Genomic DNA, 25,154 nt, shown 5'->3' on the forward strand with positions numbered 1-25,154 from the left:
AAATACTTACAATGATCCAGCCGTGGCACCATCCTTTTGGACAGAAAATTCCAGAGATTCACCATCTTCTGCGAGAAGAAATTTCTACACCCCTCAGTTTTAAATGATCAGCCATTTATCTTGTTTGAGACTCTCTCAATAGTGAAAATTCTGACCATTTACCATGTCAAGCACCCTCAGGATCATGTATATTTCAAGAAGGTAACAGCTTGCTCTTCTAAACTCCACAAGGAGTACAGACCCAGTTTATTTAGTTTCTTGATAAGACAACCAATCCTCTCATCCCAGGAATTAACTTGGTGAGTCTCCTTTGGACTGCCTCCAATGTTGTTATATCCTTTTTTTTAGATTAGGAGACCAAAACTGTAGGCAATATCCCAGGTGAGGGCTCACTAACACCCTGTGCAATTGCAACAAAACCTCCAACTCCCTTGCAATAAAGGCCAAAATGCTGTTTGCTGCCTTAAACACATGTTGGATCTGTTGAACTATTTCAATTTTCTTCTGTAACTGCCCATATCATTATAATGGAATGTTCTTGGCCCAACATTTAGGAAGTGCTGTTTTCAATTTTTCATTCCACAGTAGATATTTCACATTTGCCCTCATTGAAACCCACTTACCATAGAATTATCCATTTATTAAAGCATAGAACACTACAGCACAAACAGGCCCTTCGGCCCACAAGTTGCGCCGATCATATGCATACCTACCAGGCCTATCTATACTCTCAATCCCATGACTTCATCCAGAAGTCTTTTAAAAGTTGTAGTAGAGTTCGCCTCTACCACCACTGGCGGCAGCCGATTCCACTCACTCGAAAAACTTACCCCTGACATCTTCTCTGTACCTGCTCCCCATCGCCTTAAACCTGTGTCCTCTCGTAGCGACCATTTCAGCCCTGAGAAGTAACCTCCGAGAATCCACCCTATCTATACCTCTCAACGTCTTATAAACCTCTATCAGGCCGCCTCTATATCTTCGTCTCTCCAGGGAGAAGAGACCTAGCTCCCTCAACCCATCTTCATAAGGCAAACTTCCCAATCCAACATCCTTGTAAATCTCCTCTGCACCCTCAATAGCTTCCACATCCTAAGTTAATCATTTAATCACATCATTTAATCCCTCTTTGTAAATTAATGCTTCCATCAACACCAATGGTGTCTAATCTTTTTGTGGGATAAGTCACATTTCAATGTTCTCACTCTCAGCACTGGTGTACAAATGTCAAAAAGATAAAGGATTGGAAATTTGACTTGCTATTATTCAAACTAACAAAAAATGAGCATTTATATGAACAGTTCTGTGATCATTTCCATCAGTCATAATTTTGCATGAACAGTTTGCATCCTCCTTGGAAGAGCATAGGCTTTTAAAACAATACCTAGTAATTCTTGGAATTACCTCATTCCACTCCGCCCCCCCCCCCTCCCCATTTGTAATCCTAATGGTGCCTGGTGCAAATGTTTCCTTTAGAGTTTTTTGTAATGGTTTGTTTCAGGGTTGCTTCACCTTGAAATTTTTATCATTTTTAGACAATTGTGAATTCCCATGCCAAGCAAAAATTGTTTTCTGAATAAAAAAAAAACGAAATCACCCCCTGGATCCGTGAACCCCAGGTTAAGCATCCTGAGTGCGCATTCACAGCTGCTCTTGACACTTTGTGTGTTGGCAGCAGGAGCTAGTGTGCTAGGAGGTGGCAAATGGAGTTTAATACAGAAAAGTGAGAGGTGATTCACTTTGGTAAGAGCAACAGGAATACAGAATATAGGGCTAACGGAAGGACTCTTAGTAGTGTTGACGAGCAGAGAGATCTCGGTGTACGTGTGCATAGCTCCCTGAAAGTTGGCACCCAGGCTGATAAGGTTGTTAAGAAGGCGTACGGTGTGTTAGCTTTTATTGGTAGAGGGATTGAATTTCGGAGCTGTGAGGTGATGCTGCAACTGTACAAAACTCTGGTGTGGCCGTACTTGGAGTGTTGCGTACAGTTCTGGTCGCCGCATTATGAGAAAGATGTGGAGGCATTGGAAAGGGTGCAGAGGAGGTTTACCAGGATGTTGCCTGGTATGGTGGGAAGGTCTTATAAGGAAAGGCTGAGGCACTTGAGGTTATTTTCATTAGAGAGAAGGAGGTTACGAGGTGCCATTATTGAGGCGTACAAGATGATCAGAGGATTAGATAGGGTGGACAGTGAGAGCCTTTTTCCTCGGATGGTGATGGCTAACACGAGGGGGCATAGCTTTAAATTAAGGAGTGGTAATTATAGGACGGATGTCAGAGGTAAGTTCTTTACTCAGAGGGTAGTAAGGGCGTGGAATGCCCTGCTTGCAGCAGTTGTGGACTCACCAACTTTAAGGGCGTTCAAATGGTCAGTGGATAGGCATATGGATAACATTGGAATAGTTTAGGTTAGAGGGTCATTAGATTGGTTCCACTGGTCGGCGCAACATCGAGGACCGAAGGACCTGTACTGCACTGTTATGTTCTGTGCTAAAAGGTATATATATATATTACTGTGTGAGATGCTGCTAAAGGCCATTGACTCTTATACAGGCTGAACATCACTGCATTGCTCAAGCAACAGTGCCAAATTGCCTGACATTGCTTGATGTTTAACATCAGCACTGATTTGGTCCTGCAACCTGTTTATATTCATGCATAAAGATCCTGGTCTTGGAAATCTGTTGATTCAAATTTCATTGAATCCCATCACTGGCTAAGAGGCTGACAGCAGCCGCCAAGAAACAAATTTCAATCATTATTTACTACTCAGACCCCTGGGGAAAATTATTTTCCAAATAAAAATTGAGATGCATCTTACCTTTAGGTTAAGGACTCATTTTGTTATGGCTGCTGAGTAATATTGTGATGCTTGGTGTGCATATGACTCAGTGCTCGTCAGCACTTTGCACTGCAATTTTCTAAGTGGATTAACAGAGTGACTTCATGTTTTACTGCACTGGTGAAACTGGTTGTGCTTGTGGTGAGAAATGGAACTGCAGGGAATAGAATAATGCGTGATCAACAATGCTACAATATCTAATGGTTAGGAAAGGTTTGCAGGCAGAAATCTTTAGTGGCCAGACACTAGCCTGTGGGCTATGTTGAAAACCCTGATCTACATGCTTAAATGGTGCTATATTTGTGTTATCAGCAAATCTGGATATGTGACTTTCTATCCTATCGTCTAAGTTAATAAATAGTGAATAGTTGAGCCCCCAGCACATTTATGTGGGGTTCCACAAGTCATATTCTGCCAGTGTCACCACTTTTGTCTCCTGCCGCTCACTTTCTAAACCGGAACAATAAATTACCTTCAATTCAATTAGCTTCAAGTTTAGTTGACTGTCTTGTCATGCCAACAAAACAAGAACGAAAAAATATCTATCTGTATAAGGGAAAAAAAAGTCTATCTATATTTCCTTTGGATGCTTCAGTTTGCTCCTACAGTCCAAAGTTGTACAAGTTAGATGGAATGGCTATGCTAAATTGCCCTTTAGTGGCCCATTATGTGTAGGTATAAACTTGATGGTTGAGTGTCCTTTTCTGCACTGAATGAATTCTGAACCCATGTCAATCTGGCTACTTTATAAAATGGCTTTTCCTTGAATAAAAAGGATAAAGACTTTTCAGTGATTGAAGCCATGACTAGCTCCAACTCAAAAGGAATGTCTAGCCTTCAAAAAAGCACTGCAAACTCATCATCTCTAAAGATATGCTAATACGCCTTGTACAAAAAGCAAATTCCAAAGCAATACACAAAAGCCATTCTACATCTTTGAAGCAAAACCCTGGCAAATGAGGATGATCTATGAAGGCAAGGGACCCTGAAACCTCTAAGTTTATTAATGGATGACACATTAACCATCTCCATGCACACGTGCCTCCAAATATGTTGCCTTGTGAAGCTAAAGGAGGCTCGTGGAAACCCTCTTCCTGCATTTTGAGCGAGTGAAGTAAACTAAACAACCCCCCCCCGATTTTGCCCATCTCGAGTTTGCCTTGGTGTTATTAATAGAGGGTCAGATCATTTAAGGGTTGGGGAAATATGCCATCTCGTATGAAGGAGGAAAATCAACAAAAACACCTTTGTTTGATGGGTGATGAGGGAAAAGATTAGGATTGTTTTATCTTTTCCTGTCTGCAACAATCTTTTATGAGGAACTTTCAAATATTTCCTGCAGGTTCATATAAATTGCTACTTCTCCACTATCTCTTTCAAAAAAATTCAGTTTCTAAAATTGCTTAAAATTTTAGATTTTTGTTTTAAAAGAGTAATAAACCTTAGTTTTTTTATGAATGTTGAATGAACAAAACACCCTGCCTTGAGTTTATTTTAAAAATGATTTTTGTTTCTTTGTTATAGTATTGTTATGGTGGGTTGTGGCTGATCTTCCTGATTTCATTAATTATTGTCACATGTATTGGTATAAAGTGAAAAGTATTGTTTCTTGTGCACTATACAAAACATGCTGTACATGGAGAAGGAAAGGAGAAAGTGGAGAATGCAGTGTTACAATCATAGCTAGGGTGTAGAGAAAGGTCAACTTAATGTGAGGTAGGTCCATTCAAAAGTCTGATGGCAGGAGGGAAGAAGGTGTTCTTGAGTAGGTTGGTATGTGTCCTCAGACCTTTTTGTATCTTTCTCCTGATGGAAGAAGGTAGAAGTGAGTATGTCTGGTTGCACGGGTCCTTGATTCTGCTGGCTGTTTTTCCAAGGCGGTAGGAAATGTAGACAGTGTCAATGGATAGGAGGCTGGTTTGAGTGATGGATTTTATTCATCCCTTTATTCGTGACCCTTTGTAGTTTTGTGCGGTCTTGGACAACTCCGGAACCATACCAAATTGTGATACAACCAGAAAGTATGCTTTCTATGTGCATCCATAGAAGTTGGTGAGAGTTATAATAGGCGCGGCAAATTTCTTTAGTCTCCTGAGAAAGTAGAAGTGTTGGTGGGCTTTCTTAACTATCGTGTCAGCGTGGAGGCAGATCGTTGGTGATCCGGACACCTAAAAACTTGAAGCTTTTGACACTTTCTACTTCATTCCCATTGATGTAGACAAGGTCATGCCTTCCACTGCGCTTCCTGAAGTCAATGACTGACTATCTCCTTTGTTTTGTTGACGTTGAAGGAGAGATTATTGTCGTTGCATGAGTTCACCAGATTGTGTCCTTTTCCTGTACTGTGTCTTGTCATTGTTTGAGATCAGACCCACAATGGTGTCGATCCTCTTCAGGTTACAGACACTATATCCTGGATGCCTTGTGCTGAACTATACAAAGCCCTGGTTAGATCACACCAGGAGGACTGAGCACTTCTTGGTACCACACTTTAGGAAAGACATATTGGCCTCTTCAGGGACTGCAAAATGCAAAACCTTGGCTTTGAGTCATGAAGCTAGTCCTGGACTTTCAATATAGGTTAACTTTAGTCTTCTGGCATCTGACTCTGAAGCTGAAGTGCAATACTTTCCAATTCATTCTCTTTACATGGCTCACCCTTCTAAAAACAAATTTATTGTAGGTGTGGTATAATAGGATTCCTAAAATTGCTAGTTTCCATCAAAGGATATGGTTCTAAAACAAAGATTTTCTTACTAAACAGGAACAAAAATTTGTCTCTCCATTCAGAGAATACATTTCTGTGCCATTTAATATTAGCGCTGTTTAAAGTGATTTTAAGTAAGTTGAACTGTTGTATTAGCGTTTTGGGATCATATTTTTGCATGTGAATTGTGTAATTTAAGGAAAAATTGTAAACCTTGATCGTGCTTTTTTTTTGAAAGGGAAGATGTTTGAGTTGACCGGGAGTATGTAGTGGTGGTGGAATGTGGGTAAATTGTGTAGCTAGCATTGGGTTGATGCTCTCGATCTTTTTGCAAATGGATTAGTGGATAAATATAGAGAATGAGGTAGTTAATGGTTCACATTCTAGCATGCTGTGTTCCTGGAGTTGTAGGAATTAATTTTAAATGATTGAACTTGTACGTCTGGTCTGTTCGGATTATGTTCCAGAGCCCATGCTTGGTGGTACTCTTGTAAATTTAACATGTAAATTACATTTGATTAGGATATTTGATACATTAAAAAATAATGTAAATAAAAGTTGTTTTTGATTGTGTGGCATTTTTAATGGTCCAGTAGTTGCATCCCTGGCTCAGACCGTGAGAACAGTGGTTAGTTGGTATGGTACTTCACGGCTGCTTGCATCCTTGGACACCTGCACCAGTAAAGTTGGTACCTTCACGAGAGACAAAAAGGCTCTTCCTTTGTAACAGTGAAGCAATTCTGTAAAAGTGCAATGATATTTTTCAGCAGTCAGTGCCAAGACAAATGTTGACTTGCTACTGAAGTTGAGTTATGCTGAGTTTGAAAATGTGTAGTAATTATTTAATCGACTAGCAGATGGTGCATGTGAGCTACTTCCATGATGATTAGCACTGCCAAGAATACATTATATTACTGGGATTTGTAAGGGGAGAAAAATTTAAAAGCCTTGAACACTGGCAAGTGTTAGGATTTATTTGGCAAATGCTTCAGAAATGAGACTCAAAATTGATGTCTCCATTCAATTAGCAAGACTGCAAAGCAGAATGTACTTCATGGCATAGTTGATATCTTGAGGAGAATAAATATACAGACTGCAATGATATGCATACAAATACTTTACTGTTCTGTTTTAATATTCACATCAACAGTATCTCTCTTGTCCTGCTAATTGGATCTCCATTCCAGCCCACCTTTGCAGTTCTGTTCTCACATACCTTCCATTTGGGAAACTCATGTAGGCTCCTGTTAGACATTGGATGATTGTCATTAGCATTGAAATTTTACTCTGGAGGACAAGAGCTCCATTGTCCCAGGAGTAAGCCTTTCAGCTGTGCATGATGTAGCATTTGCCAACCATGTTGTTGTTGCTTGGAAATCACAGCTCTGATCCTCTTATCACTTTGGGTCAATGTCCCTGGGTGCCTCTTTTTGTCTTGCCCCCAGCCACCTTGTCTGTGCTGATCTGACATACAGAAAAATTTGAAGCTACTTAGTTCATCATGTCTGTACAGCCAAAATAGAGCTACCTAGCCTAATCCAGCTTTGCAGCTTGTAGTCTATAACCCTGTCAGTTACAGCACTTCAGTTGTCTTTTCATCTCCTTTTACGTGTTAATACTGGAAAACAATGTCTTCTTTAAAAAAGACATTTGTTTTTAAGGGTGAGCTGAAGAATGTCGCCTTGATTATAATCACCTGATTTGCCCAGACCTTTGTTCCCTGGTCCTTTTTATAATCTTGACATCCTGCAGGATAGCGCTTGGTTCTATACCTTATTTTCTCAATTACCCACGTTGATTTTATAACCTGCATTTCAGAAGATAAAGTGCAGCTGCAGAAAAGGAAAATAGCCAGAGGTATTGATGATATTTATAAAGCTTTTGTTTGAAAGGGATTGATGGAAAGGACTATATAAATCATTTACATGGGAGTCTAATTATCATGCAAAAGAAGTACATGGGCAAGCGTGTAATTTTTCAAAAGTAGCTTATCTGTTTTTTGACAGCTATTTTACTTGGGTTTTGTAACACCATGCAAGACTTAAACTGTAGACGTTAACACAACTTTGGATGAATTACTTTCCTTTACTCTGCATATTGGGAAGAGGGGATTCCTTTGTAGTTTGTTGGCTCCATAGTATTGAAAACTTGTAAAAGAACACAAGAAATAGGGCTGAAGTAGACCATGTGGCCATTGTCCTTCTGCCATTTAATATGATCATGGCTGATCTTGGGCCTCAACTGTATTTTCCTGCTTCCTCCCCATATCCCTTTATTCCTTGAGAGACTAAAAACATCCCAGCCTTAAATGTGTTCAACGATGGAGCCTCCGCATCCTTTGAAGCAATTTCTCCTCATCTCATTTAAATGATTGATTCCTTATATTGAGATTACGCTCTGTGTTTTAGACTTAACAATCGATGAAAGCAATGAGTGTCAACCCTATCAAACCACCTCAAAATTTTTTGATTTATTGTCACATGCATTAGTATACAGTGAAGTGTTGTTTCTTGTGCATGATACAGACAGAGCATACTGTTCGTAGCTAAGCAAACGAGAGTGCAGAATGTAGTGTTAAGTCATAGCTACAGGGTGGAGAAAGATCAACTTAACGCGAGGTAAGTCTATTCCAAAGTTTGATGGCAACGGGAAAAAGCTGTCGTGAGTCGGCTGGTAACTGACCTGCGACTTTTGTTTCTTTTTCCTGACGGAAGAAGGTGGAAGGAAGTAAGTCTAGGGTGCATGGGGTCCTTAATTGTGCTGGCTGCTTTGCCAAGGCAGCAGGAAGTGTAGACAGAGCCGATGGATGGGAGGCTGGTTTCTGCAGCTCTCAATGAGATTGCCCCTCTTCTAAGCTCCAGAGAATATAAACTCAATTTACTTAGCCCTTCATCATTGGACAACGTCCTCATCCCAGGGACCAATCTAGTGAGCCTTCACTGTAGCACCTCCAGTGCAGGTATATCCTTTCTTAAATGTGGAGACCAAAACTGCATGCAGTCTCTCAAACCTTGTAGAATTCTAGCAAGATTTCTTTATTTTTGAATTTTGATCCTTTTGCAATAAAGATCAACATGCCATTTGTTTTTCTAATTGTTTACTGCACCTGCACACTGACTCTTTGCAGTCACCGTACATGCTTAGTCTCTTTTGAACGTCAACATTTACAAGTTTCACATGTTTAAAACATGATCTTTTCTATACATGTGATCAAAGTGAATAGCTTCAGACTTCCCTACAGTTATACTCCCATGTGCTATCTTCTTGCCCATTCACTTAAACAAGGTTAAAAGAATTTTATTTAATTGATTGCTTGAACACTGACCCATAATTTTGGAATTAAAATAGTTCTCACTCCTTCAGTACCGTCTCCCTTCCTTTAAAATTTCATGTCTTTGCCCTCTTCAAAAAGCATACTTCCAACCTTCTGTATTTAAACTGGTGCTTCTCACCACACTCCCTTTCCTGTCATCCTTGAACATGTTTTCATCTTCCATGTCCAAGCTCATCTTTCTCATAAATCATTGTTTGAATCTTTCCAATAAGTTTTTCTGTTTATTGCCTTAATCAAAGTGATAAATGATATCCTTTAACTGTGAACTATGTGCTCTTGCCCTCCTCTATCTCCACAGCCCCTCTACCTTCTTTGAAGCAGATTGCAGCAGCCATAGCCTTTCTTCAGTTTTACACTTCAAAGAGACTGCTCTTGTTTCTTTCCACTTAACCATAGCCAGAAAGTTTCCCATAATGACTTCTGTTTCTGCCCCTGTGGTGTTGCCTTCTACATGCTAGCTCTTGACGGTGTAATCAAAAAACATGGGGTCTGCTTCACCATGTAGAACTAACCCTGCCCTGCTTTTACTCTCCATTGCTCCACTTGACTCAACTACACCCTCTGCTATCAGTGATCAAACTGATACCCAGTCTTGGAATAGAAGAATCATAGAATCCCAACGTTGCAGAAAGATACCATTTGAGCGTGCACTGACAACAATCCCACTCGGGCCCTAACCATGTTATCCCACGTATTTACCCTGCTAATTGCTGTGACACTAAGGGGCAATTGATCATGGCCAGTCAACCTAACCTGCGCATCTTTGGACTATGGGAGGAAACCAGAGCACTGAGGAAACTCGCACAAACACATGTAAACTCCACACAGTCACCTAAGGCCAGCGTTGGACTTGGGTTCCTGTCACTGAGGCAGCAGTGCTAACCCCCGTGCCACCCTTTTGATGTGGTAAAAATTTTCCCCAGTTGTGGAAATGCAAAATGCACCATTTTGTGTCTCATCCTCCTGTACATTTTATTTGATCCTAAACTGAACTTCTGTCCCTACTTGATATCCACTCATGCCGGATGATGTTGAACCTACCCCCAACTCCGTGCACCCTAACCTTCTGCAGCAACCTTTTGTGAGGCACCTTATCAAACGCCTTTTGGAAATCTAGAAACACCACATCCATTGGTTCCCCTCTGACTAGTGCGGTAGACAGAGGGGAACTGCTGGATGTGGTGTTTCTAGATTTCCAAAAGGCATTCGATAAGGTGCCTCACAAAAGATTGATGCAAAAGGTTAGGGTGCGCGGAATTGGGGGTAAGGTGTTGGTGTGGATAGAGGATTGGTTGTCTAATAGGAAGCAGAGAGTTGGAATCAATGGGTGCTATTCTGGTTGGTAGTTGGTTTCTAGTGGAGTGCCGCAGGGATCGGTGCTGGGGCCTCAACTGTTTACTATTTACGTAGATGATCTGGAGAAGGGGGCTGAGTGCAGGGTGATGAAATTTGCTGATGATATGAAGATGAGTGGAAAAGCAAATTGCGTGGAGGGTGTGGAAAGTCTGCAGAGAGATCTGGATAGGCTGAGTGAGTGGGCGAGGACCTGGCAGATGGAGTATAATGTTAGCAAGTGTGAGGTTATCCACTTTGGTAGAAATAATAGTAGAAGTGATTATTATTTAAAAGGCGAAAAGCTGCAGCATGCTAAGGTGCAGAGGGACCTGAGGGTCCTTGTGCGCGAGTCACAAAAACCCAGTCTGCAGATACAGCAGGTGATCAAGAAGGCGAAAGGAATGTTGGCCTTTATAGCGAGGAGGATAGACTATAAAAGCAGGGTGGTCTTGCTGCAACTGTACAAGGTACTGGTGAGGCCGCAGCTGGAGTACTGTGTGCAGTTTTGGTCACCGCACTTGCGGAAGGATATATTGGCCTTGGAGGGAGTGCAGAGAAGGTTCACTAGGCTGATACCAGAGATGAGGGGGTTGGACTATGAAGAGAGACTGAATAGACTGGGTCTGTACTCGTTGGAGTTTAGAAGGCTGAGGGGGGAATCTTATAGAGACATAAGATAATGAAAGGGATAGATAGGGTAGAGGTAGAGAGATTCTTCCTGCTTAGAAAGGATAGCAGGACTAGAGGGCACAGCCTCAAGTTAAGGGGCGGGGTCAGTTTAGATCAAAGTTGAGGAGGAACTTCTTCACTCAAAGGGTGGTGAATCTCTGGAATTCTCTGCCCGTTGAAGTGGTGGAGGCTACCTCGCTGAATATATTTAAATCACGGGTAGGTAGGTTTCTGATAGACGGGAATTAAGGGTTATGGGGAGAATGCGGGAAAATGGAACTGATCCACTTCAGATCAGCCATGATCTTATTGTATGGTGGGGCAGGCTTGAAGGGCTAGATGGCCTACTCCTGCTCCTATTTATGTTCTTTGGAGGAACGTTCAAAAAAAATTTGTAGATGATTCCTAACTACTCAGATTAACTTGGAGCTGAGTCTATAATATGTACGTATATATGAGAGATGTATTGGTTAAATGATTTAATTGGAAGTCCTATAAGATGAAGATGTGTTTGTGTGGCTGCTGACATTTCAGTTAGTTGGATAGCCAGTGTTCATGTACATAAATTCATGTACATAAAGTTCTAGCTCTATAGCTTTGCCCAGAAAGCAGCAAAAGCACAAGATGAGGGTCTTGAAGTAGCTGATGGATAGAAACATCACAGGGTTGTGTCAAAACATACTGCAGCTGAGGCATGGCCTTGTGGGTTTGTGGTGAGGGCTGGGTTTTATAAGGAAAATAGAGCTCTTCTGAAGAGGCATAGAACATAACGTGCAACACTGACCGGTGATGTTTTGGCCAAGTGTATTCCTAGATGACAATGCAGTGGACTGGAAAAAAATGACTGAAATGTGCAGAGTAACAATGAAGCCGGTCACCACCTATGCCTCCATGCCAGTGTGAAGTGCAGTGTCAGGAGTGGGGGTTGGGGGATTCTTGGGATTCTAGTAAGTGTTTCTACACCATCCAGGTTTGGGCACCTGGGTGGTGGGTTAGATGTGAGGTTATTCTTTTCCTGTTGAATTATAAGTTTATGGAGGAAGTCATTAGCCAGGGCATTGACTGCTGATTCGGGTGTGCTGGACCAGTCCATAGCTACATGACAACGGCATTGTATATGTGGTAGGTGTTGAACAATATTTGTCATCAGTATAGCGTCCTGGACTAGTTTTGATTGGAGAGGTTGAAGAGGAAATGTCTAGATTTCTGTCCCCCTGCAATAAATTGGCAGGTGGATTTGTGACAAGAGGGCACTGAGTGACCATTGTTAGTGTAGGAGGCCATTCAGCCCTTCTGAATTGGCAAGAAAAATTCAGGCTACAAGGATCAAGGATTTTAAAATAAATGCTACATGCTGAGATCTGGAATGTGTTAGCTTAAAGATGAAAATCCAATGTTACTTTTCAAAGTAGTTGAAGATTTTCTTAAAAAGGAAATATTTCAGATTTGTGGAAAAAGAACAGAGGAGTGGAACTAACTGGATAACTTCCAAACAAGGATGATGGACTAAATAGCATCTCTGCTCTGTTGTTCAAGAAACTGTCCTTGGTGTTTGATTGAGATTTTAACCTTCAGGAGACTAACTAGAAAGAAGGGAATCTTGTGTCCTGATGCATAAAGATCAAAACTTGAACATTTTCATATGTGTGCGTAACTCTAATTTCAAAAGACATCTACTGTCACTCAAACATCATCTGCCTCAGCTAAAACACTCATGCATGCCTTTTTCACCTTGAAGTTCCACTATTCCAAATCCCTCCTTGAAATCCTCCATGCTATATAAAGTTCATTCCCGAGACTTTATGACCTGTATTGGCATCTTGTTCTGCTCAGATCCTTGCTGACCTACGCTGGCTTCAGGCCCTTCAATGTAAAATGTTCCTTTGTAAATCCTTTCATGGCCTTGCCTCTCCCTTCTTTAATTTTCACCGTTCCAGCATGAACCATTTTAGATTTTCAATAAGTTGGAAAAATAGCTCAAGTCCATATGGCTTTCTTTCCAGAAACTAAGCTTGTTCTGGGGATCTGGATTCAAATCCTGCCATGGCAGATGGTGGACTATGAATTCAGTAAAAATATCTGGAATTGAGAATTTACTGATGACTATGAAACCATTGTTGATGTTGGCAAAAACCATCGTGTTCACTAATGTCCTTTTGGGGAAGGAAATCTGCTGTCCTTGCCTGATCTGGCCTGCATGTGATTCCAAGCCACAGCAATGTGGTTGACTCTCGACTGCTCTCTGCCAACTAGGGATCAGCAATAAATGCTGGCCAGCCAGGAATGAATAAAAATATATAGATTTCAGTGTAAATACTGAGAATGTACCTAACTTGTTGTCATCAATGACCATGTTGACAAACTTATTATTTCCATTGATTAGCAGGGTGGAGAAAAATCTTCCGTTAAGTTTATATGGCATAAATGAGCATATTTCCATACCAGTCATAAACAACATTGGGGGTGATTTTTCTTGAGCAATTTGGCTACCTTTTATGTAAAATTAGTCATATCAGGAATTCTTTGTCATCACCGCTAATGCAAATGAACATTTTAAAATTGGGTCCTAACAGTAAGAGGTGGATCTTTAAGTCTGTGAATTTGTTTGAAAAACTCTAGAGATGCATTGCTTCCTGTGTTCGTAAATTTCATTGCTTGTCCTACATTTCTGCGAGTGCAACCAAAATGGGAATGAGCTTTCAACAGCTCTATGTTCAGACAGATTCAGTGAGTATGTTATCAAAAACCAAGGCAAAACAAGTGTATGTGGGAGGGAATAGATTTAAATTAGGGTGATGCCTCCTGTTTATTTTCTGGTGTAAATGATTTGTCAGTCTTGGCTTCCATAGTGGTGGAAAATATATTACTGCTTGAAATTAAGCATACAGCAATATTGTAGTAAGGAAGCTGTCCACAACATGAAAGATTTCTTTTATGGCAGAACATCATCTATCGCTTTGTCCTCCAGTAGCTGTAAAAGCTGCTTTGATTAAAACCCTGAGGTTTTTTGTCAGGTATGTATGGTACCATGTTGAAAATGATCAACTTTGGCAGCGATATTGGACAGATCCAGACAAAAATATTTCATTGATTTGCCATATAGTTGATTTTATATCCCAGCTGTTTACTAAGCAAAACGTATTTGTTTATAGTCGACAGGAAGAAAATACATATGGTGCCTTTTATATTCTCGGGGTGTTCCAAAATGTTTGTTTGTTCGTTAGCTCTGAATTGCATGGCTATCATATAGATGTTTGCTGCCGCTGTTTTGTGCAGAGCAAGATCCTACAATAAGATGGTGAACAGTCATCTTTTTAGCGGTTTAAGGACCAATGAATATCTGGAGCAATTGGTATGTGCAAATAACCAACAAAATGTGGGTATCATAAGAACATAAGAACATAAGAAATAGGAGCAGGAGTAGGCCATCTGGCCCTTCGAGCCTGCCCCGCCATTCAATAAGATCATGGCTGATCTGTCGTGGCTCAGTTCCACTTTCCCGCCCTCTCCCCATAACCCTTAATCCCCTCTCTTATCAAAAACCCATCAACCTGCTTCTTAAAAATATTTAGCGAGGCAGCCTCCACCACTTCAACGGGCAGAGAATTCCAGAGATTCACCACCCTTTGAGTGAAGAAGTTCCTCCTCAACTCCGTTCTGAACCGCCCCCCCTTTATCTTGAGGCTGTGCCCCCTAGTCCTACTGTCTTTTTTGAGCGGGAAGAGTCTTTCCACCTCTATCCTATCCATCCCATTCATCATCTTATACGTCTCAATGAGATCTCCCCTCATTCTTCTAAACTCTAACGAGTACAAGCCTAGTTTATTCAGCCTCTCCTCATAGCTCAACCCCCTCAACTCCGGTATCAGCCTAGTAAACCTCCTCTGCACTCCCTCCAAGGCCAAAATATCCTTGCGCAGGTGCGGCGCCCAAAACTGCACACAGTACTCCAGCTGCGGCCTCACCAATGCCCTATACAGCTGCAGCAAGACCTCCCTACTTTTATATTCAATCCCCCTCGCTATGAAGGCCAGCATCCCATTCGCCTTCCTGACCACCTGCTGCACCTGCAGGCTGGGTTTTTGCGACTCATGCACAAGGACCCCGAGGTCCCTCTGCACCGTCGCCTGCTGCAGTTTTTCGCCCCGTAAGTAATAGTCCTTCCTACCATTCTTCCTACCAAAGTGGACCACCTCACACTTGCCAACATTAAATTCCATTTGCCATTTCCTGGCCCATTCGCCCAGCCTATCTAGATCCTTCTGCAGACTCTCCACACCCTCCGCACAATTTGCCTTTCCCCCAATCTTGGTGTCATCAGCAAATTTCGACACCCTACACTCGGTTCCCTCCTCCAGATCATCTATATAAATGGTAAATAGCTGAGGCCCCAGCACCGACCCCTGGGGCACCCCACTAGTCACCAACCGCCAATCCGAATAGCACCCATTGACCCCCACTCTCTGCCTCCTATTTGACAACCAATCCTCTATCCACGCTAACACCCTACCCCCAACTCCATGTCCTCTGACCTTCTGCAGTAACCTCTTGTGAGGTACCTTATCAAACGCCTTCTGAAAATCCAGAAAGACCACATCCACCGGCTCTCCTCTATCCACCGCCCTAGACACATCCTCATAGAACTCCAGTAAATTTGTCAGACACGACTTCCCTTTAATGAAACCGTGTTGCGTCTGCCCTATCAAGCAATTCCCTTCAAGATGCCTCGCAATTTCCTCCTTAATGACGGATTCTAACATTTTACCTACCACAGACGTTAAACTAACCGGCCTGTAATTCCCCGCCTTTTGCCTGGCACCCTTCTTAAACAACGGCGTAACATTAGCCGTTTTCCAATCCTCCGGCACTTCCCCGGAATCCAGCGACGTCTGGAAAATAACCACCAAGGCATCCACTATCACCTCCGCCATTTCTTTCAGAACCCTCGGATGCATTCCATCCGGTCCTGGGGACTTGTCCACAATCAGCCCCTCCAGTCTGTCGCGCACCACCTCTCTAGTAACAGTAATGTCATTAAGACCCTCCAGTCCTACCACCTTTCCATCGCTAACACCCGGCAAATTATTCACGTCCTCCTCCGTGAAGACAGAAACAAAAAAGTTATTCAAGACCTTAGCCATATCCCCATCCCCTACCACTAGGTCCCCTTTCTCATCCGCTAAGGGACCAACGTTCACCCTAGCCAGCCTCTTCCTTTTTATATATTTATAAAAACTCTTGCTATCCTTTTTTATATTAAGCGCTAGCCCAGCTTCATAGCTTCTTCTACCCTCCTTTATCAACTTTTTTGTCAATCTTTGTTGACATTTAAACCTTTCCCAATCCTCTTCTCGCCCACTGCTCTTAGCTACTCTAAATTCCTCCGCTTTTAATTTAACACTTTCCTTCACCTCCTTCGTTATCCACGGCTTATTACCTCTCTTCCTACTGTCCTTTTTAACCATCGGAATAAATTTCTGCTGAGCACCAAGAAAGATCTCCTTAAAGATCCTCCACTGCTCCTCAGCAGACCTACCTTCCAACGCGCTCCCCCAGTCCACATTCGCCAATTCTTCTCTCATCCTACCATACTCCCCTCTATTCAAACAAAGGACGCGTGTCCGGGAACCCACTTTCTCCTCCTCCATCTGCAACAGAAACTCCACCATACAATGATCACTCTCTCCAAGAGGATCCTTCACCTCAAGGTCCCTAATTCTACCCGCCTCATTACATAGCACCAGATCCAAGATAGCTCGCTCCCTCGTCGGCTCCAACACACACTGTTCCAGGAAACTATCCCGGCAGCATTCCAAGAACTCTTCCTCGAGCCCACCTCGTCCAACATGGGTCGACCAATCAATATGCAGATTGAAATCCCCCATAACTACTGCCGTCCCATTCCTGCACGCCGCACTTATTTGCGTGTTAACAGCCCGCCCCACCTCCAGATCATTATTCGGGGGCCTATAGACGACACCCACCAGCGTCTTCCTCCCTTTGCTGCTCCTAATCTCCACCCACAACGATTCCACTTTCTGCTCTTTGGCTCCGATATCATCCCTTGCTACCACCTTGATGCTGTCCTTAATCAGCAGAGCTACGCCACCCCCTCTTTCCTCCTGCCTATCCTTCCTAAACACTTGATAGCCCTATCATTAATAGTAATGCTGGGATTTGGGCAGCTTGGAATTAAAGGTAATCTGTGTTTTGTGTTATTAGGTCCTACCTGCATTGCTCACTCTGCCATATGAAGAAAAGCAGAGGTAAATGGCAGTTTCATACGTCTTGGCTTAATTTGTCATGATTGGAGCTCAAATTGCAAACCATTTTCTCCAAATTTTAAAACAAAACTAATGTGAAATCATCTTCCTGTTATATAAACAAGGACTAAATGTGATTGAAGAACAGATGTTTTGTAGACTGACCTGGTTTAGAATCCTATCAGTGTCTATGAAAGTGATCATTGGTGAGACATTAGAAGAAAGGTCTATTGCAGCCCTAATGCATAGGGCTGGACAGAAATGCCAGCGATACTGGCATTCCAAGAATGAAGTGATGAGAAAAATTGTTCTCTGCTTCAAATATTTTTGCAGTTTGCCCTTAAAGCGTCTGTGCCTCATCCACCTTCCCTGTGGCCAATAATAGATTTCCATGTTTAATGGATTTTTCTTAAATCTCCTCAATCTTTGGTTAACTTCTCTTCGCTACTCAAACTAAAGAAAATAGTCTTTTTCCTGTTGTCTCTTCTATAAAATCCACCATGGTTTTAAAGTCATCTGTTTTAAGTCACATTCGCTCTGCTTTAGTGGGAATTATCCCCGTATTGTGCAATTTTCCTCAATTATAGTTTCCCATCCTTGGTGTTGCCCTGATCGATCTACAGTAAAGCTATTGATGTTTCAGTGCCCTTTTTGGAAGCTAAGTTGGCCTCTGAAAACAGGTGTACGGATTGTTGTGAAGGGAATACACTAGCTTCATGTTGCTTGTTTATTGTAATTGCTGCCTGCAACCTGCAATAACAATGCTGTTCTTTTAGCTTAATGCATCATTGGGGGGCACAAAATCGTTATTTGTTAAATCATGCTTGTAGTGCTTAAAAGGAATTATTTTTGATCATTGGGAACAAGCGGTGTATAATCATGGGAGGCTGTATGCATCAAAGGTTTTCCAACACTGTGCTGGAGAGTGGAGAAGGTAGAATGAAGAGATGTCCTCTACCCACCCATGGATGCCAATCCTCCCAAGTATGCAATGAGAAGGCAGTGGGAAAAAAGCCATGGAGCTAAATGTCAAACTCTGGGAGCATGGCATCCAGCACCGCCTTGGCACACAGCTTGGAGCATGGGACTGGCAGTAAACTCCATCAAACATACTTTTGGAACCAACCGTAATAATAGTATCTGATGGTCAGTGTCTCAGCTTCCATTGCAGCTGAGTGCCACAGCGGACACGCAGACTGCTACGAGCCAAGACTAATTGCTGCCATACAAGCTTATGCTGTCGTTTTCATTGCTGTGGATTTAAAAGGACTCCAAGTTCCAAAACACCTCTTATTAAATTCTGCTGTTCTTTAATGCCCTTCTATGCTTCTATAAACTCAGCCCCGCCTCACTTTATTCCACTGATCCTGACCTTGTGCTTCCCTTTATCACATCATTGGCATTTATGACTTCAGCCAATTAAGCCTCGTAGCTTGGAGATTGCTTTCTAAACCTCCCTAACCTCATTGTCTCCATATATTCTTTTCAAAATATGCCTTAAAATTTGCCTTTATCATCAAGGTTTTAGCCAACTTTTTGGCTCAGCATTTTTTTATGCTGTCTGTGAAGCATTTTGTTATGTTTCTCTACATTAACAGTGTTATTTTAATAATGGTGATTATTGTACAGACTTGATGGGTCAGCTGGTCTCTACATTCCTATCTTAATTTCAGCCAGGAGTCAGTATGTAGATTTGTGATTCTAACTTTTTGAAAAATAAAATTCATATTTAACAGCTAATCAAATGACTTGGTGTTGGTACCACCTGGCTCTTTTTCCTTCAACTAAGAGGCTAAACCTTTCCCCAGGCTAAACTATAAGCAACCAATGTTGACTGTGACTATGGTAAATAATGTCTCTCTCTTTTCTCCCCCCTCTCCACTGTCAGCTGGGTGAGACTGCACTCACTTGGTTCCTTGCTTATCTGTTCAGTCATTTAGCATGAAAATTAAGGGAGCTGATTGTGAGGTTTTACTGATCTTGCCTGGGTAAGCTATCCCTGTGTTTTACCTTTATCACAGTAACCTGGTTGCCTTTTCCGACCTTTGGTAAGTCATTTTCTGTCGAGCTATGCAGTGATCTGTTTTGGCATTCTATTGTTGGTGCTGCATTGTTTCCAGTAGAAGTCACTAAAGGATTAATGCAAGTCTTAATTAGTTCCTTCCAGCGATTGGAGAATAGGTGGGGAAATGGGGTAATTTTGGTTGGTTATCCAAAATCTTGAATTTAGCATGAGAACATGGAAGTCACGAAGGGATAGGAGAAAGACGGTTGAATCTGTTAACTGAGGTAGCAAAGATATTGTTGTTCTGTCCTGTTCTAAAAGCTGTTTGTACTATTTAACAGTGTGTGTAGCTTGCCATTTATTTGGCAATATTTTTAGCGATGTTATACTAAATGGCCCCTTTAAAAAGGGATGTAGTAACTAGTATTAATTTAAAATTGGCATTAATTTTCAAAGTAGTATTACAACCTAAAATGCTGTCCACAGAACACTTTCAATAAAATCCCAGAATAGAGTGAAAAAACTGAATTTGATTTTTTTAAATCAATATAATCATCAAATGTCTCCTTGCATGCAACAACTTAACATGTATAGTTTGATAATGGAACTAGGGCATGTCATCACCCCATTTTAATAGGAAGTTCCATTGGTGAGCACAGTGATGCCCAGATTTATGAACAGTATGAATTCTCACATTGCCAGGTTAATCACGAGTCACCTGACGAAGGAGCAGCGCACTGAAAGCTCGTGATTCCAAATAAACCTTGTTTCAACTTTAACCTGGTGTTGAGATTTACTGTGCCTGCCCCTGTCCAATGCTGGCATCTCCACATCAGATTCATGAAAGTTGTGCTTGTGCAGTTATGGATTTGTTAATTAGTTGACTGCATGAGTTATAAGTTTTGCTGGGCATGGTGCTTCCGGGCACAGTTGTTCTTCGTGCGTGAACTAGGGTAGCAGACTACAGTCCTGGCCTACGCATGTCCAAATGCGCATTTGAGTATAGATTATAGCTGTGAATTGTGGCTCCTTTCTATGGCACAGGATGCTGAGGCTCTTGGTAGCTTCGTCAATGCTTTGCTTGCAATGTAAAAAGTCTGACAACACCAGGTTTTAGTCCAACCGATTTATTTGATAGTAAACGCACAAGCTTTCGAGGTTTCCCTCTTCGTCAGGTGAATGGAGAGTTCTGGCCTCGGACAGAGCATATAAAGCACAGACAGTTTAGAGATTACTGATTAGAATGCGAACCTTTACACCTAAAGATTTACACCTAAAGATTCGCATTCTAATCAGTAATCTCTAAACTGTCTGTGCTTTATTTGCTCTGTCCGAGGCCAGAACTCTCCATTCACCTGACGAAGAGTGAAACCTCGAAAGCTTGTGCGTTTACTATCTAATAAATCGGTTGGACTAAAACCTGGTGTTGTCAGACTTTTTTTTTTACTGTGTTTACCCCAGTCCAACGCCGGCACATCCACATCATGACTTGTTTGCAATGAACAGAGATAAAGGATGACATTTTCTAAAGTTGCAGAATCTCGTTCAGTTAATGAGTATAATGACGCATTATATCTCTGTATTCTGACTCTTTGGATATTCTTTGAATGATCATTGTGGTCAAGCTCTTTCTCTCCCTCCTTACAAACAGTAACGCCAGCTATCCAATGCTTCACTTCCACTTCAAACTCTGTCAATTAATCAACTATTTTCTTCACTCTCAAATGTGTTTTTTTTGAGCAAGAACTTTGAAATCAAACAACAACTGGCCTGGATGGTAATAGGTTTCCACATGCCAAATGCCTCCGCACTTAGCTCTACTTACGACCAACTAACTCAGCTAAACTGTTGTTGCTGACTTTTGGCACTAAATCTTGGTTTCTTCTTCCTGTCTCCTATAGGTATCTCATTCTGTTCCACTCTTTGCTTTCCTAGTCCCTTGGAATCATTCTAGAAGGCAAAGACTTCTTCCCTTCAGTACCAATTGGCTTCTTAAACTTCCTCCCTTTACAGGACTAGCCATTTGCTTTTGTCAAATGCTTCAATCTGAAAGCTTTCACCACTTGTGCTTTTTTTTTTTGGCTGAAGCAGCCCAAATTGCTTGATGCTGAAACGGATTTTTTAATATATACATTATTTGTGTTTGCATAATATCGGACCTTATCAAACTGAAAGATCTCTGTTTAGTACAAAAAGAAATGCCTACTGCAATAACTGTTACGTCTGAGCTGTATATTCAAGTTGGTGAATTGTTAGTTCTAGAACTTTGGAACATGCCTAAAGCAAAGTTATTATTTATAAAGACCTGAAATGCATGATCTCAGTCCATCCCAAAGCACTTCGCAGGCTGATTATTTTGAAGTGCAATCAGTCTTTTATAGGCAAATCCAATTTTGCACAACAGAGCCAAGTAACAGCAAATGAGATGAGTGTTTGGATAATTCTTTTGGTAGTCTTATGAAGTAAATGTTGACCTGTATACTGCAAGAACTCATCTGCTGTTCTTTCAGATCTTCACGACCATATGTTTTCTCCAAAAGGCAGCATATCTGGCGACACAATCCCTTCTCGGTGCCTTGCCTAAAGTGTCTGTCTAGATTATGTGATCCAAGTCCTGGAGTGGAACTTGAATCCAGAACCTTTTGACTCTGCTGTAAGTGAGCACAAATCAGCTACCTGCATTGCCCCACACTGCGTGAGTGCTTGTTCCTGCACCTCACTTGCTATTCCCGGTACCACAAGCAGCACTGTAGGCAGATTTTAATTTTAGCTAAAGCTGAAATATGTTAAATTGTATTCAGACTGGAATCGGTAGAAAAATATCTTGTGGTAGTAATGAAATACTTTCAGTACTTTGTGCCAAGATACTTTATTGCATTTGTGAGCTAACATATGAACATTTTATTTACAGGATTCGAAAGCATCTTGGAAGGGCTTTATGGACCAAGGTTACTCAGAGACCTCAGTTTATTTGATGGTAAAATGTTTGTTTTCTGAATATGGTCATAGGAAGACATTTCATTATGAACTTCAAATGAGTGATTATGGTGCAATGGAATTTGAGGAACTTTTGATATGGGTTTCAGTTAAAATTGAACTGAAACCTGCATAAAATATTTCAAAAATTTAAAATTCCATCAAATGCTGCTCCTTTGAACAAGAATATATTCAGAATGAATTGACTTATTTTGTTCATCTCTAAGAAGAGCTATCTAACTTAGGCACTTGCGCTCCACTTAAATTATGGTTCTAATTAGATTAAAATGTCCTATTTTTCTATTTTAAAATCCGCATCTTTGTCTTTGCCCTGCACTGTTCCTTAACTAGCCATTAAAAAGGGCAATATACTGGGAATCCATTTATTGTGATGTATCCTGTTTCTTTATTATGCTGGCAGCTATATATTCTAAGTCCATAAATGATTTTGTACTTCTAGAAACCAATTTCACATTTTTTAACAACTTTACCACCAGAAAAGTGTGAACTGGGATGTTTGTTTATGGGCAGTATTCATATTTTAAGGTACTGTGATTTGCAACATGGAACACACATTTCTACAATTCCCAACATTTCTATACCTTGTACATGTTGATTAATTTGCTACTTGTATCGAAAAATAATCTCTTAATTAAGCTTCTGCGTATTTTACTACTTTCTAATAGCACTGAGAAATGTTGGCTTTTAAAATATGGAATACTCAATAAGTCAAAGCGCCACGTGGTGTACTAATCATAGCGGTCCCTAAGTATCAGGTTTAGTGTGTGGTCTCTTGAGTCAGCTGATATTAGCTGTAAAAGCAGTGGGCTACAGTTATCTAGTCACCTCTCCCTCAATTGAAGAGAGCAACAAAACTTTAGAAATGCTGATAGTCGTAAATAAAATTCTGAAACCAGGGACCAACCATTATTGCTACAGATTTTGGGAGTATTCAGTGGAGAACATGATGCAATCGGTTCAAGAACAACCTGCAATATTGAACAAACAGTATATAAGTGTGTCAATTTACTACTGTATTTAAAGGCTCATATGGAGAAAAGCAAATTTTGCTTTGGGTCCTTAAATTCTTGGAGAAAGTTAGAAATAAAGTTCCAGTCTCTTGCGCTAAGGTGAATGTTGGCAAGCACCAGCATTCTACTGGTACAGAAGAATTAGTGTGGTTTATTTTTCTTCCTCAAATCCTATTGATGATTGGAGCATATCAGTCAGGCAGATGACTTCATAACCCTTGTTATCTTGTGTGGCTGGTACTTAAGGCTAGCTAATTTTGTAACAGATGAAAGACAGCCCCAGGACTAGTGCCATTCCAATTTGTTATTTGGAACCAGAAAAGTCCTGTCACATGCGAGATTACATTAAGAACATAAGAAGCAGGAGCAGGCCATCTAGCCCTTCGAGCCTGCCCCGCCATTCAGTAAGATCATGGCTGATCTGTCGTGGCTCAGTTCCACATTCCCGCCCTCTCCCCATAACCCTTAATCCCCTCGCTTATCAAAAACCCATCAACCCGCGTCTTAAAAATATTTAGCGAGGCAGCCTCCAAGATTCTTGAGCCACTTGCTAGGGAAGTGTAATTACCTGTTCTAATGCATCTTTTATTTTTGGAATGTTTTCACCTAAATTGTTTGCAAACATGGTGAAAGAAGTCTTTTCCTTGCGATGGGAGCATCTGCAGACATCAGACATATATGTCACAGATGGATGTTTATCCATTATTCAGTGCTAGCACTTTGGACTCTGTTGAAGCTGTTTTCAGTTGTGCCAAACCCTACCCATTAGGATTCAATCTAGACACATGTAACCCTGCTGAGTTACCATATTCTAGTTATTATTCGCCATAACTGTCTGGGTTGGGGCTCCAACTGTGGGAATGTTACCACCAAGTCATAGGCTTTCTTCTACTTTCCAGGTTTTTTAAGTGGAAATCTGAAATGAGAGAAATGACTGGAAATGCCTATCAGTCCAATCAACATATACAAAGAGAAACAGTATAGTCTTTCAGTTAATGAAGGGTCGACATTCAAAACAGATCCCTTTTTACACCTGCTGATTGACTTGAATCTAGCCTATATTAACAAAAAGCAATTGCAGCAGTGCAGAGTGAGACTGAATGGATGTGCACGCATCTGTCCACATCAGTCAGCAACAGTTTGTTTTTATGTAGTTTTCTGAAGGATTGCAGAAATAAGCATGAAGTAAACTAGTAATGGAGTTATGGAGAAAGTAATTATTAGAGGTTGTGAAAAACCTGATTGAGAGGGTTCTTATTAGTATGTTAAAGATAAGAGGAGTGGAGAGGTTTAGGGAATGAGTTCTAAGAGCAAATAGCTGAATGTTTCTTTGGAAACTAGTCTGGGTGAGGAGAAAAGGCACAACTCAACATAATTTGAAAGGAGCTGGAGGAGATGGGATGCTGCAAGCTTATGGAAAGATTATAAAAAGAAGCCATGCCAAGTTCCCAAAGTGTAACTTGTAGATGGTGTGCAGATTAACTATGATATACTGGTGGTGGAGGGAGAGAATATTTTAAGTGGTGGATGAGGTACTGCTCAAGTCGGCTGCTTTGTTCCGGATGGTTTTAAGGAGCATTATAAAAACGAAGAAAAGAGGAAGATTTAGTTAGGGAACTCCGGACCTTACACCCTGAAAACGCTGCTACCATTGATGGACTGATTTAAAATGGGAATGTGCAAGAGACGGGAATTGGAGGAGTGCAAAAATCATGGAGGGTGTTGGGGCTGGAAGAGGTTGGAGAGTTGGGGTGGCTAAACCGTGGAGGCAATCAAGGTTGGAAGTTTAGAAATTGAGACATTACTGGACTACGGTCAGTGTGAATCTGCAAGCATTGCATATGAAGGCATGCATGTGGGGATTTTGACCTTAACTCCACATTCTGTCTACCCCTTTGACTCCCTTTGTCAAGAATCTGTCTGCCTCCAACACTGAGTAAAGAAGAATTCTTTACAGACCCTCAAAAGAATTCTTCTCATCTCAATTTTAAA

The 25,154-nt window shown here is 41.3% G+C and overlaps 1 protein-coding gene across 11 annotated transcripts in view; it reads left to right on the top strand.

The window, feature by feature from the left end:
• The window catches only part of lcorl (ligand dependent nuclear receptor corepressor-like), a 138,635-nt gene that overhangs the window by 20,837 nt on the left and 92,644 nt on the right, over nt 1–25,154 (top strand). For 10 of the 11 annotated variants that reach the window (XM_080189641.1, XM_080189601.1, XM_080189633.1 and 7 more), the window contains exon 2: nt 22,067–22,132. The exons of the other annotated variant lie outside the window; for it this stretch is intronic. Coding sequence is in view for 9 of the 10 variants with exons in the window: in XM_080189601.1 (XP_080045727.1) it covers nt 22,067–22,132 (66 nt within the window). In the remaining variant the exon portion in view is untranslated. The remainder of the gene's footprint in view (nt 1–22,066; nt 22,133–25,154) is intronic. 11 annotated transcript variants of the gene reach the window in all.

Source organism: Carcharhinus amblyrhynchos, chromosome 1 (assembly GCF_965287045.1).
Source record: "Carcharhinus amblyrhynchos chromosome 1, sCarAmb.v2.hapA, whole genome shotgun sequence".
In the NCBI taxonomy this organism is placed as follows: domain Eukaryota; kingdom Metazoa; phylum Chordata; class Chondrichthyes; order Carcharhiniformes; family Carcharhinidae; genus Carcharhinus; species Carcharhinus amblyrhynchos.